This window comes from Neolamprologus multifasciatus, chromosome 4 (assembly GCF_963576455.1).
Source record: "Neolamprologus multifasciatus chromosome 4, fNeoMul1.2, whole genome shotgun sequence".
Taxonomy (NCBI): Eukaryota; Metazoa; Chordata; class Actinopteri; order Cichliformes; family Cichlidae; genus Neolamprologus; species Neolamprologus multifasciatus.
The window spans coordinates 6,595,269-6,609,997 of NC_140442.1; the positions used below are offsets into that span (position 1 = coordinate 6,595,269).

Here is a 14,729-nt window from a genome sequence, read left to right on the forward strand (position 1 = left end):
CAGTCACGGGGTTAATGATTTAACGAGTGAGACTTTGTGAGAAACAGACACAAATTCAAAATGGAATGGGAATTTACTCAACTGGCGTGCAGTTATTTTCCTTAATTGTTTCCTGAACTTTGCCCTTGAGGTTTTCCCTGACCCGGCATATCCTGATGGGGCAAAATGACAGACATGAATTTAGGAAGATGGAATGGGGAGGCCTGGGTGTGAGTGTGTAAATGCGGCTGTTCTGGTCTGGGCCAGGTGGCAGCAAAGCCAAAAGTACCTCATTTACTTCTGACACAAACTCCTCCATCATCTCCATGTTTGAAGCCTGGATATATTCATAGTACTCCTGAACATTTTTAGTGAAATTCCCACAAGCTAGGACTTAATGAGCACAGGGGTTCCCACATTAATGTCCTGTGTTTCATTGGTTAAACTAGTTTTGAAACAGCTGAAGACTTTTGAGAAATGTTGCCCTGTGTCTGCCACAAAAACAAAGACAGTATTTGATTATCATGCATCCCTTTATTCTCCATCCCAAGTCAACCCAATACTCCTCTCACTGCCTGTCACAACCTTTTCATCAAAGCTCTTAGCTTCTAAAGCATCCTGTATCAGGAAAGCAGTAAACAGTTATTTTAATGCATCATCGATTTTCACCAGAAGTATAGCAAAATTACAACTAAAGGAGTGCTGTAAGTTAAAAATATGAATGTTATTTAGTATTTCTTTCTGCCTTTAAAAAACATTAAATTTTATATTTTGGCATTAAAATATCAATTACAGAGCTTGCATGTACTGGGGTATTAACGTTTTTATTATCCTGTTAACTTAGGGCAGGTCTATTGGGTGTTGGTCTAATAAATTTGTTAAGCTCTGTAATGAGAAAAAATAAAGAGGACAGTATTTATTTCCCTTATATATTCTACATGTGTTGAGGATTCAGAGCCATGACACTACTTATAATACGTATAGAGCAAACTGCATATTTAGATATAATAGTTCCTAGAGGTTGGAGATGAAAGAGTTGTGCACTTGAGAGTTGAAGCCCTGTCAGACAAATCTAAAAACAGAGAATTTGAACTTTATCTATCCAACTTAATCAAGCAAAGGGTCAAATGGACTATCCAAAGTCCAGTGTCTGTAGATGTTCTGAATGGTCATTCTTGAAGATGGTGTTATCATCCAATTCCATAACCCTGTCCATGAAAATCAGAAATCGTACCTTTAAGTTTGGTTGATCTTGCCTTCAAGGTCATTTCTGTGAGCTGCACTGCTTCCAGCACAGCTGCTATTATTTTTAGATGGTTCTACAAAAGTCACATTCTGACCGCATGTGCTGCTCTCATATGTACTGGATTTCTTCCAGTGGTAATGCCCTACAGTGGCCCTGAGAGGCCAAACGGACTGCAACTTAAGAAAACACCAGCAATAAGAAAAACACTGCAAAAGCACACAAAACACAACGGAAATAGGGAAAAACGAAAACGGAAATAGGAAAAAACAGATTTCCAAACGTGCAAGGGAAGTGTTTCTGGGGAGACAATAACCCGACGGACCAGTTGGAGGAACCAAAACATGCTAGGTAAGTGTGTTTTAATCTCATTATTCATATAATACTGATGACGGATTTTTAGGCTAATAGTTAGGCTAACACACTTACCTCTCATCTTTTCTTTCTTCACAAAACCGATAGATCCTCCACTTCTTTTAAGCGTCTCCGCGATTAAGTTACTGCAACTGGTCCGTCAGGTTATTGTCTCCCCAGAAACACTTCCCTTGTGCTTTTGGAAATCTGTTTTTTCCTATTTCTGTTTTCGTTTTTTCTATTTCTGTTTCCTTTTTTTACTATTTCCATTGTGTCCTGTTTGCTTTTGCAGCGTTTTTATTATTGCTGGTGATTTCTTAAGTTGCAGTCCATTTGGCCTCTCAGGGCCACCGTAGAATGCTATTCGAATTTCATTTTGGTAAAGAGAGAGAAGTTGAACAGACAAAAATTAAATAGTGTGTGTGGTCAGCTATTGCATGGTGTGGTCTGAAACCTCAGTGCATTGTAATTTAGGCAACACTGACAAAGCAAAAGTTTGGGTCATTTATGTAGCAGAAAGGTCTTCTTCACACACGTCAGCACATTACAACTCCACATTGACAGTCTGACCCCAGTGAGCAGATTTACAATGTGTAACCCTGTGACTGTTAGGAAGAAAAAAAAGACGTTTTCCTGACCACGCTCCTGACAGAAGGCGCTTTGGTTAGCCTTGGAGACTAATGGCTCTTTCACTATGAAGACCTCTGTTTGATCTCTTGGTGGTAGCTCTCATGACAAGTGATGATCCACAACATGAAGGCTGAGTCATTCAGAGCCCTCCGACAAAGATCCCCACAGACAGAGCCGGCAGTGTTTCTGCTTCATGGCACAAATTACAAATGCACACCTGAAAGTGGTCACAAAAGACTCTTTACTACAGACACTTGATGCATGTGTATGACCATGCTGTTTATGCCTCCTTATGCCCAGTTTACTTTGACCTAAATTCTGATTCCAGGCACGATAATGCTACAGTCACACGAGGGGAAATGGGGGTTTGAGACCACACCAGAATTACTGCAATAAACAATAAATTTGCAGTCTTGTTTGTCTTTGGAATAGTTGCTTTGAAGATTGGGACCAGGTTCAACTGCAGTACGGCTGAGAATAATGGGAATGTCATTTGTTTTGGCAGATTAGATTAACAATTTCACTTGATTCTGCCATTGCAGAAAAAGTAAAATGTTTCACGTTTACCAACAACAGGACCTCACTAACAAACAGGTAACATCACAGTGGCTACACCAGTCTTTTATACACAGTCTAGGATTTCTTGGTACTACAGTCAAAAATTATAAAATTTTTCCGTTAAAAATTCCCAAAAGATTGGTGGCAAATGAAATCGATCACGAAAACGTGGATAGCATGTGCTTTGCCTCACAGCAAGTTCCACTCCACCATCTGGCCTTTCTGTGTTGAGTTTGCATCTTCTCTCTGGCTCCATCCAACAGTCCAAAAGAGTTAGTGGGTTGAGTCTATGCGAAACCCATAGGTGTTAATGTGTTAAGGGTTGTCTGTCTCTCTGTGTTACTCTTGCAACAGATTGGCCATCTGTCCACAGTGTACCCTGCTTCTCGCCCTGTGGTAGCAGGGATACTCTAGCCTGATAAGGATAGGTGGTAGAGAACAGATGGATGGAATGAGGATTCACAGAAAGTTACTACTGCAAGTCTATGACTGTGCTGTGCTAGAAATCATGAGTCACAACCATTGCTGGTTAACACTAAAATCTAACATTAGCCAAAGTATTTTTTTAAATTGCCGTGAACATCCCCAAAAGAAAAAAAAACATAATTTAGTGGCATAACTGTGGAATTTAAAGAGAAAAGAGAACAGAAAGAGAAAGTTACTATTTAAAATAATCCCTTAAATACCCTGTATGTCTCTGTGGAAAAGCCTTTGTTAATCACAGCCTTGATAGAATTAAGTGTCATCCTGTCGGATTAATGCTAAACTCACCATTTAGCTGTAGCACGCACGAACATGACCTGGCCTAATAGCAGCTGTTTCTGTGCTGTACTAGCTATGTAAGCCTAAAGCACTTGTGAGATCATCATGCAGACTTTCTTTAAAAAGGTAGAAAGTTTCAGTACTCCCGCTGAGGTGCACTGGTGGACACTGCACCATGTCCCAGACATCACCCCCAGGGGAAGTCAGTGTATCAGAGCATGAAAAGAAGTGGAGGACGGATGATTTCTTTACTCCAGGTCTAAATCATTCCTCTCTTCCTTCTTCTCTAGACCCGTTCCCAGCATCTACCCTGCTGTCCCTCTGCCCGGCTTTCTCTTTCCACCTGGAAAAATAGCAGGCAGTGAAACGTGACACGGGGCAGCGGCTGAGGGGGGGTCGTGCCGGTCGCTGTGCTGTCCCACTAATGGAGATGGATGTTGGCTCAGAATTGTCTCCTCAACAGCCTCCACAACGAAGAGAGAGAGGGGGGGATCCATTTCTACTGCACTTCCTCCTGGGCTACAGAACTCCCTTAATGAGAGGGGAGGGCTGAACACTCACGACTTGATTTGAGAGAAGGAAGGGGAGACCATGAGATGGAGACCTGCAGAGAGAATGAGACGGCTGAGAGAAAAGACATGTGGAGAGATAGAAAAGGGAGAATAGGCTGAGAGAAAATGGGCAGCGGGAGAATAGAGTAGAGGAATGACATGTTGACAACAGAGGAAGATAGATGATAAGACAGGAGGGAGAGAGGATTGAAGGACTAATGATATTCGAAAAGGTATAATGCAAAGAGAGAAAATGCCAAGATGAAGACTGACAGAGATAAATAGACCATGATTGCCGACAAATCACTTCTTTGCTATTATGCCTCCCGTAACTCCATCTTCGAAAAGTTTCCATCCCTGTCCTGGATCCCTACATTTAGATTTCTTTGTCTTTTTTCATAGCTATCATAATAAGTACAAGTTTGAGTGCAGAGCTGAGGCTGGCCTGAGGAAAATCCATAACAAAATAAAATTGTGGATGATAGGAGAGTGAGTGATGCTGCAATCGGAGAACAAGCCCAGTAACAAGCACTGAAAAAACTTACTACACAGGAGTTCCACGACAGTTGTGTGTCTTTATGCACAAAAACCTTTACGCGAGTAAACGGCCATGACCATACACACAACTGTGCAGGTCATAGTGTGTTTAAAACCTTGCATCCAGAGGTTAATACCTGTCATCTTCCTGGAGACCAACATATATTCTGCAATGTCTCTCAAATCAATCTTTTTTCTCAAATGCAGTCATGATAAATATTTTGTAGTCTGGACCTCGTTGCTACACTGAATGCTCTGCATATGCCGACCATCCGTGGATCCATCAGGCATGAGAGCAACTCATAAGAGGTGTGCATGTGCCAAAAGTTCAAACAGACCTGTCTTCTCTTTTTCTTTTTTTTCACAGGTGTGTGCAGTCCTAATACAGAAAGTGTGCTGCAGGTGTAACCACTAAAGAGATACATTTTGCCCCACATTCAGCATAGCCACTGTGATATAAGGCTTGTTTTTCCCAGTATATATGTGCCACTTACGCCCTGTTCTCAGTAGCCAGTTTCACTGATTACAGAGTTGGAGCATCTGTTGCCAAATCATGGGTGCACAGCTTCAGTCCATTTTAGCCTGGAGGCCAGCTGATAATTCCACTGCTTTCGACGTGACTGAGGTATCTCAATAACTGAAGACATTTTCCATCCCCAAAGGATGAATCCCAAATTCTTTGCTGATCCTGTAATTTTTCTTCTAGGGCCACAGTGGGGTCAGCATGTGCGGTTAGTGTGAAATGCCTCAAAAGTTATTGGATACTATTCCATCCTGTAATTGAATTTGAGCTTTGGTCCACATGATCACATCCCTACATATGGCTTATCGTCTAGTTTCACATTCAAGTCAAAATGTTGGTTTGTTTCGACACTTTGCTAATTTATGATCAAATAGCAGCAAAACTAGGGCTCTTCCCACCAGCCTTAGGTTACTAATATGAACTCACAGACTAGCTGATATGGCTGTGGACGTTTTTTTTCTTGTCACTCAAAATAGGAAAGTGAGTCACCATGATCACTTTTGTCCTTACTGATTTTTCATCACTTGTTTTTTATCCTTTTTACAATAGGCTCACACAAAGACACCACAGGTAGGGGTTTAAATTTGTATCCCATGTCTCATCTAAATCCATGAATCCGTGCCCTGGCATCACATAGCTTTCTGCGCAGTAACATTGTAATAAGGCAAAAGTATAAAGCATTACCAAGCCATGAAGGCAGCAGGTGTCTTATCTCTCACTACCATGTGGAGACACCTATTTGCAAAGTTGAATAATGCATGTTTAGTAAAGAGAATGGAAACACAGTGATGTTGCTTGGGAAGAATGACCACACCAGACTTCAGATGTCAGATGTATCGCTGTTTCATATTTGCATCTAGGTTCAGAATACGCATCAGTAATCTTTACCTACATCAAAAATTGCTACCCGCCTCCTGGTGTTGGCATACATGTATATTTGGAAAGATCTGAGAGTTGGCCTTGAAAGCAGTGGACTTTCACAGCATTACTTTGCCAGAGCCCTATCAGCCTCTGCATTCTGTCTGTGTGTGACTCACTTGAAAGCCCTTGATAAAGACTGGAGGGGGGGGGGGGGGGGGGGGGGACTTTAAATGTAAGCTTTGCAATTTCTCTATTTTCTCTGCAAAGAAAGTAAGCAGGATTGACTTCCTGTTTGTTAACCATTGTCAGATTCTTGGATTTCGGAGTGTTTGAATATAAACTGGGTGAAGTAGACGTGGAGACACCTGCATAAGCAAACGCAGCAAATCTAAATCTTTGAAGGCTTTAACGATTCTGCAAGAAGCTATATTCTTTATTTAGACGTACAATCTTCTCTGCTTTCATCTACAACGCTGCAGAGATTCCTCCCTAAGTTGTGCTCTTATAGTATTATAATAAAAAGAGAAAGATATTTGGACAACATTAGGTTGTGATTATCAAGATCTTCAACTGTCTTTTTCCATATGTAAACAAGAATTTTCGTAATTATTTATTTAAAATGCGCTCACTTGTGACATTGTCTACTAGACACATTTTTAAAGATGCCTGCTGTAAATCTACAATCTGAACACTGTCACTTTATTATATAGAAGTTGGAATATTGTTTTAAGTAAGTAAAGGTATACTTAAGAAACAGCATCTTCATTTTTCCTTGATTTTATGACAATTTTCAATGTTTTTCTAACCATTTTTAACCTTTGATCATTTTTTCTGGAGGTGTAGTCATCAGTGTGTTACATCAGATTTAATGCATGATGACAGAAACTATTTGTATAATCCATTTCTAATATTTTCCATGAAAAAAAAGTTAAATGAGTGAGAGGAACATAGTTTACCCAACCTTCCCTTATACAATAGCTCCACCTTGTGGATAAAAACCATAAAATCTGCTTTAGTTTTTCTTGTTATTTACATAAACCTCCCAAAAACTGCTTCTGAATTTTAATTTCACTCGATAAAATACCAATTTCTCTCTTCCATTCTCTGCTTTTATTATTGAGCTTTGTTTCTGCTATTACTGAGACCCCTTTATTAGCGTGTATTATTACGGCCCTGTTTGATTTCGTACGCAAGTTGCTGTATGATCCTCCAGATTTGCTCCACGCGCTTTCTCTGTTCTGCCAGATCCCTCTTTATCTCCTCAAGCAGCTCCAGCTTTGAAAGTTTCCTGTGAATGGATGTAAACACTTCCTCTCCAACTTCCCCAACAGCGTTATCCTGCTCGGGCACGTCGTGGCTCGGTTCAGGCGGCTGACATGATCTCATGGCTTCTTCCCACACAATCTCAAAGTGTAAATCAACGAAGGCTTCCAGTTCCTCCAGGCTGCTGTTGCCCCACTGATCAATGAATGTCTGCAGGCCTCCAGACTCAGAGACCCTCCTAAGAGTCCGCTCTATCAGTGCAGGATGGCAGAGTGATTGCACACTGATCAAATCTTGTTCTACACGTGCCTCGTTCTGTGTCTGAGATGAAACCAGATGCGTTGTTTCAAGTCTGCGTGGGATGGGATCCATGTGACCCTCCCTGTTCACTCTCAGGTGGTTGTGAGGAGCAGGAGATGGGACATGCTGAGTCACTTTTGGCAACCTCAGTGCTTGTTTGCCAGAAAGCAGAGAGAATATATAGGACATGAAGTGATATTGGTCCACAATGATGCATTCAGCCAACTCTATGGTTCTTCCGGCTGGTAACGCTACTAACTGAGAACAATCTTCTGAGAGGTTTGGTGATCGATAGGGGAGAGATTCAGGCACTGTGAAGGAAATAATAACACTTGATGTGATTTCCTGTGAGCAACAAAAAGTCTACACTATTAAGACTATTATTTATTAACAGTATAAAACACATAGACCACATACTAAATGAATCTTTCTTTGTGTTTTCCTCTGTGATGTTTATTATGTGCACTTTTTTTACTTTCACTATTTAAATTAGCTCATAATGCTCTCTAATTTTCATTTTGTTACTAGTCTTTAAACCCATTGGCAAATTCAAAAGACATATAAAAGAACGTCTTGATGCATTCTCAATCATCCAGGAAAATAAATCTCCAAAAGTTGATTCTGTTCATCTGGACGTAGCGTTTTCTGGGAGAAACGTTTCGTCACTCATCCAAGTGACTTCTTCAGTCTCAGCTGACTGCAGCGGCGAAGCGGATGGCACAACACAGAAGAGCTACCTCGTCAGGCCAGGACTCTGCAGTCTATTTACACCTACAGGCTAGTGGACACTCTTTCAAGGATGAGGATGTACACATCCTGGACAGGGAAGAACGCTGATTTGAGTGTGGAGTCAAGGAGGCCATTTACGTGAAAAGGGAAAGACCATCTCTGAATCGAGGAGGGGGCCTAAGGGTACATCTTTCGCCATCTTACAATGCTGTGATTGCAGCCATTCCCCAACTCTCTGTGAATGGTACTCATGGCCATTGATCAGTGGGTTTTGGTCAGTGGTTGTTGATCAATGGTCATGAGAATTTGCATAATTAAGATTAAGGAACTGACCTCTCAGCCCATTGTTCCTTCAGTGGGCTGGTTTCAGTCATTATGCAAATGTACTGTTTATAAGATTGAAACCTGCAGTCAGCTGAGACTGAAGAAGTCACTTGGATGAGTGACGAAACGTTTCTCCCACAAAACACTACGTCCAGATGAACAGAATCAACTTTTGGAGACATATAAAAGAAATCGTTTCATTAGGTTTACTCACAGTTATTGGACTGCTCAGGTCTGCTTCGCATGAAATCCTCTGGTCCCCTTTTGCACAGTGGCTCTGTGCCTATCTGCTGCTCTTGAGCTGAAGCAAAACTTTTCCACATGTGATCACCTCTGTGAAGAAGAGCCTGCCTCTCATCAACCAGCATCTCCTCCATCACATCAATTAGCTCTTTAACCTGAGCCCCATCTCCCCAGTTCTTATTGTCTAAAACATGATATCTGTTCCCACACTTCTCAACAAGCCATTGCAGTGGCTCTCCTTCGCTTTCAATGCGCTGCTCGATGCTTGTGTCACCCAGCATGTCACCATAGCTGAACAGGACCATACATCTGCTCCATAACTGCTCTCCGCCTGCCTCCAGGTCTTTTTGCAAGGTTTTCCTCCAGGTATCTTTGAACGACGAGCTAAGATTGACAACCAGAAGTATAGCACAGGATGCCTTCAAGAAGTCCGACGTCACAGAGAGGCAGCCTGGTGTGTCTACTACCCACATCATCTTGCCACAGATATTTCCCTTCCTTTCGGTGCAGGAAGTAGTTTGAGCAGCCGTGTCAAAGCAGTCTCTGCTGAGGATGGTGTTTCCACAGGAGCTTTTGCCTATTTTTGGGCCACCAATGAGCACGACTCTCAGCTCTGTCAAAGGGTCGAGGTTCTCTGCCAAACAGAAGTGTTATATACTTATTTATTTCTAAAAATCTAAACAGAAAGCAACCACACTGCTAAATTAAATATTGTTAAAATGAGTAAAACAAGATCTTGTTGACTTTGTTAATTATCCAACTCACCCAGCTGAGCTCTTGCCATCTGCCTTTGTTTCTTCTTCTTCATCAGCCTTTCTCTGGCTCTCTCTTTCTCTCTTCGCATCGTCCCCTCCAGCTGGTCCAACACTTTCCTCTCTAGTTTATAATAGCAGCCGTTGTCACTGCTAGTGATGATTTTCTCAATCTTTGCAATCAACTCCCTGACTTGAAATTCCTTATCTTTCATTTTACTGTTCAGAACATGATACTTGTTGCCACATCTTTCGACAATCCACCGCAGAGCTTCTCCCTCACTCTCAATGTACTGCTCAATAGGCGTGTCTCCGAGCCAGTCCCCAAAACTAAACAGCAGGATAACGTGACTCCAGATGTGTTCACCGATCATGTCTAGATGCTCCTGTGCTGCTCTTCTGCGGGTCTCTGTGAATGCTCTGTCCACACGGATCACCAGCAGAAATACGTGAGGTCCCGGAGGACAAAAATACGAACTCAGCGCTAATTCCCCCCGATCAAAGTTGGAGCTCTCATCACAGAAGTAGTTCATCCACCACCCTGGTGTGTCCACCACAGTTACCAGTCTCCCAAGCACCATTTCTTGTCCAGCCTGGCAACGAACTGTCCTAATGGGTTTAGGGTTGTTCTCTCTTGCCAGGATTGTGTTGAGTGCTGAAGTCTTCCCAGAACCCTTAGCTCCAAGGAGCACAATCCTAATGTTAGTAACTCCCTTTGACTTATCTGAGAGAAGTAAAGAAGAACAAGGGTTGATTAAGTAGATTGTGTTTATATTGACACAATAAACACACCTACACAGACACATGTTTAAGTGTATGTTCCAGATGACATTTGGGGTGGCGATGGTCAGCAAAGAAGCAGTCAAAGTAAGTGGAAGTTTCTTGGACCAACACGTTCTCACTCCCAAAGCGTAACATTTTACGCTAGGTGACAAATCGTCAACATATTACGTTTTCGGCTACCCACCACGTTCCTAAATGACGACCTCGGAAAAATGAGGAAATATGAGAACCGTCTGGACTCAATCTACACATGTGCGCTCTTTTTCTTCAAATCGCTTAGAAACACGCTATTTAACGTCATTAAAGTCCTGGTTAAGGTCACGAATAAGGTTATGGTTAGGGCTAGGGATAAGGTTAGGTTTAGGGCTGGAATACAGGGCTGGAACGTCTATTACCGCGGGAGCGTCATTGCACTGGATTTCAGCCATAACCCGCCGCGTACCATAAGAACGCCGAAGGTCTCCTTTTGCGTTCCACAGGAACGCAGTGGGACGTGACAAAACGTCGGCATGTTACGCCTTGGACATATACTTTGTAGCCAACACTGTTTTCTGCTGTAAGCAGCTACGGATTGAGCTTTCTGAACTTTCTAGTTTCATCACAGAATATATAAAGGACCTCTTTCTTCAAGCTCTCAGCTGTTTTGGAAGATTACTGATACTATTACAGTTTTTTTCCTAATTACTAACACACTTACTCCCACTGTCTAAATCAAATTCTGTGTACACTAATAGCTCACTATGACTCACTGGGCAAAGGGATTCACTCGTGATGCACAATGCATAATGTGAGGCAGAAGAGAAACACAACTATCACTAAAATAAATGTTCACACTTGCTACTGATACAGCTTAACAGTTGAGTGTGAGGTCAGAAAAGGGAAGTTAAGGGTTGATGCCAACTATGGTTCGTAATGAACAACAGGGTTATAGGTTTCAGGTGGTCAGCTGGAGCCTTTCTGTGTGGAGCTTGCACCGTCTGAACACCATGGCTTCCTCCCACACTCCCACAAGTTAACTCGTGATTCTAAATTTGCCGCAGGGAAATTTTTATTTCGTGTGTTGTAACTTGTAAAAGCGCAAGACAGCACACGAATTTGGAAAGACCTCGGTTACGGGTAGTGAACACTGTGTTCTGTTTTTTTTAGTGTGTAATCACTCCTCAGCACTTATGATTTTAGCTGGTTGTGTGATTTTAAGCACAGACAAACAGTTTTGTTGAGAATGAGATTTCGAGGGTTATATAGGTTGTATCACAATTTAACAAACAAATAGAGGTAATTTGGAGTTGTTCGGTTGGAGAAATGACATCTGTGCATGGTGAGGGTTTGTTTTTTTGTTTTTTTTTAAACTTCTGCTTCTTGTGGTTTTGAGTTTTGCAAAATGGTTACATGACATCTGCCAGTTGTGTCAGGGCAAAAACTGCCCGAAGGGTTTTCCAAAACACACAGTTTCAGCAAACTGGGTTGCATGTTACTGTCAGGGTCTAGGTTTTGTGTTTTTGAGTTTTGGATTCTTGTTTAATATATTTCATTTTGTTTTTCTGTTTGGTCTTTTTTTTTAGTCTAGTGTTTGAAGATTTTTTTTTTTTTGCACTTCTGTTTTATTATTCTTTATGCCTCTGTCAGTGCGCCCCAGGGCAGCTGTGGCTACAATGTAGCTTGCCATTGCCAGTGTGTGAATGTGTGTGTGAATGGGTGAATGACTGAATGTAGTGTAAAGCGCTTTGGGGTCCTTAGGGACTGAGTAAAGCGCTCTACAAATGCAGGCCATTTTTTTTTATCATTACCTAATGTTCTGTTACATGATCACTTTTAGTCTCAGAATTTAGTTCCCACTTTGACTTCATTGTTATCCCTTCTGCTACACCTGCAGTGTTTCCCTTATTATCTGCTTTTAGTATTAATTCCTTTTCTCTCCTGTCTTCCCTTTTCACTGTCATCTTGTTTAATGAGCCTTTTTGTCTCTGTGTTAGTACTTTGTCTTTTCATTACTTCCTCTTTCGCTGAAGATTATTCTTACTTTCTGTTTTCCATCTTTTAAGATTTCAACAAATGTGTTAATAACTTTCACACATACATACGTACATACACATTAACTCACTTTGTATCAGAGATCTGTGTTTTTTCATTTTCTTTAACCTCAGCCGAGTCCTCTCCTCCATCTCTCTCTTTTCCTCTTCATTCACCCATAAAAAATGTTCCTGCATTTCAAACACACTGTTTCCATTTTCTGTGACAAGTTTCTGTATCTTTTCCAGCAGCACTGTGCGTTGAGAGTTATCACTCGGGACAACACTGTGATACCTCTGGCTGCACTTTTCACTGAGCCAACAGAGGGCCTTTCCCCCACTTTCTACATACTCTTCTGAATTTGTGTCTTTGTACTTCTCAGCACAGGTGAAGACAACCATGCAGTGACTCCACACCGCGTCGCCCAGCAGGGCCACGTGTTCCTCCAAAGCCTTCCGACGCTTTTCTGACAAGACAGAGGTTGCCTTAATTATTATAAGGAACACATGTGGACCTGGTGAGCAGAGAGCAACGCTGGTTATGAGCTCCCTCTTCACTAGCTTAGGTGTGTTCTGAGCACTCGAGTCACACCACCAGCCAGGAGTGTTCACAACTGTGACCCGCAGTTCGGACACTTTCCCAATCCTCCTGGAGCATAAAGTCCTCTCTTCTGTGCCAAACTCTTCTTTACCCAGGATTAAGTTTCCTACAGCATTCTTTCCAGAGTCTCTGCCACCAAGAAGGACAATCTTTAACTGTGATGTACACCAACCATCCACTGAAGAAGAAAAATAGAAATACACATTAAGGAAAAGAAGCAAGAATGAAAAGCTAATCCCAAAATCTTCTTTTTTACTTGTTGATGAATTCCCATCCATGACATAAAATATCAAAAAGACTGAAATCAGAAATGCATGTATCTCAAACAACAAGAACAAGGCAGACTAATTTAAAAGTATTTTTGTATATGAGATCCCAAAACATATTTTCACCCTGATAAAGATAAATCATTTCAGACTCTACAACTAATTAGCTCCTTCTTGATAACTGTGCGGGAGTAAATTGTGATATCATGCATCCATTTTCTCTGTGATAGGGCCTTAAAGCTAAGCTTTATTATGGGCGCGGCCACTTTGAATCACACATGGGTGCAGCTTCTCCTGATTCAGCATTGCACTAAAAGACGCTTTAAAGACACTTCCTCCAAACAAAAAAAGAGAGAAATTAACCAAGGATAAATGAAACAGCTATTATAACATGAGGCAAGTATAAAAAAGATGAGTAAATATGAAGCATGAAAGATTTATTAAAGCTTATATACCTTATGGCTGACTATGGGTTTTTTCATCATGGATTAATAGAAACATTTCAACACTGTATTACATAACAGCATTAAACTCCATGCTACTTATCAATGAAACTATAGTGAACAAAAATGAACAAAACAATGTGGAAACATCACTAATCAATCCATTGTGACCAATTTCTTTGTTAATGAAACATTAAGAAATCATTTCATGACGCTAATAATACAGAGTCTTTGGGTTTCAGACATAATTGTGTACGTTTTGTGGTGAATAAGGAGAATCATATATTAACACTTACATGTTGACAGATTGCTGGTTGCCATCTCCAAATCTGTGCTGTCTATAAGCCTGTAATGTATAAAACAATCATCATTTTCTCACATGTCATGTCTACTCCATGTTTTCAGCCTCTGTGTGAAAAATGCAGACACTGAAGGAGTCATGGTAGTGTGTAGAGTCTGAAGGTCATCTGCAGTCAGCAGACACGCCTGCCATAAACACTAATAACCATTTATCATTTACTCCACACAAACAGAAACTGTATTTTTTTCATAATACTCAGAGAGGTTTGGGGGTTAAAACATTTAATAAGTAATTTTGCAATCATGGGACATTACATTGTAAAAATAAAAAATAAAATAAAAAACTAACACCATAATCACACTCATTTTTTGGGATCCTGTAGTGTCGACATGTGCCTTTATTCAAATTAACTGCAAATTTTAGGTTTTCCTGTTTCCTGCTTCTATTTATTCTTTTATTCGCCTGGTGAGCGAATAAAATTAAATAAAATGTGCCGCCAAACCATGAAACAATAGCTAAAACTCTAATTAGCTTTCAAATAATTAATGTGTAACACTAACGTTGCACTTTTTTTATTTTCTTTTTTCTGCACTTTAACAATGATATTTACATGCAGTACTTCCGGTTAAGCCATTCAAAATAACCTAATTAGTTAAAGTTTAATGTTTTTAAAAAATAATTTAACATTTATTTCTTTTTAAAGAAAGAAATGTATTG

The 14,729-nt window shown here is 40.8% G+C and overlaps 1 protein-coding gene across 2 annotated transcripts; it reads right to left on the minus strand.

The window, feature by feature from the left end:
• Window positions 1-2,476: 2,476 nt before the first annotated feature.
• Window positions 2,477-14,726, minus strand: LOC146519651 (uncharacterized). 2 transcript variants are annotated; one of them, XM_085157227.1, is made up of 5 exons: window positions 14,008-14,726; window positions 12,494-13,180; window positions 9,623-10,333; window positions 8,829-9,491; window positions 2,477-7,872 (listed from the first exon to the last, which is right to left on the minus strand). In XM_085157227.1, exons 1-5 carry the CDS (start codon window positions 14,030-14,032, stop codon window positions 7,151-7,153), a joined length of 2,808 nt encoding a protein of 935 aa, XP_085013353.1. In that variant the 5' UTR covers window positions 14,033-14,726; the 3' UTR covers window positions 2,477-7,150. The 2 variants fall into 2 exon arrangements, with proteins under 2 accessions (XP_085013353.1, XP_085013352.1); XM_085157226.1 differs by having other exon boundaries at window positions 12,494-14,707.
• Window positions 14,727-14,729: the final 3 nt, after the last annotated feature.

Excerpts from the sequence above, each read along its gene's own strand:
- LOC146519651 (XM_085157226.1), bottom strand. The coding sequence starts at position 13,280 with ATGGATGGGAATTCATCAACAAGTAAAAAAGAAGATTTTGGGATTAGC. Across the intron at positions 9,492-9,622 it reads GATGGCAAGAGCTCAGCTGG|AGAACCTCGACCCTTTGACA; the intron begins GTGAGTTGGATA and ends TCTGTTTGGCAG. Across the intron at positions 7,873-8,828 it reads ACCTGAGCAGTCCAATAACT|TGCCTGAATCTCTCCCCTAT; the intron begins GTGAGTAAACCT and ends TTTCCTTCACAG.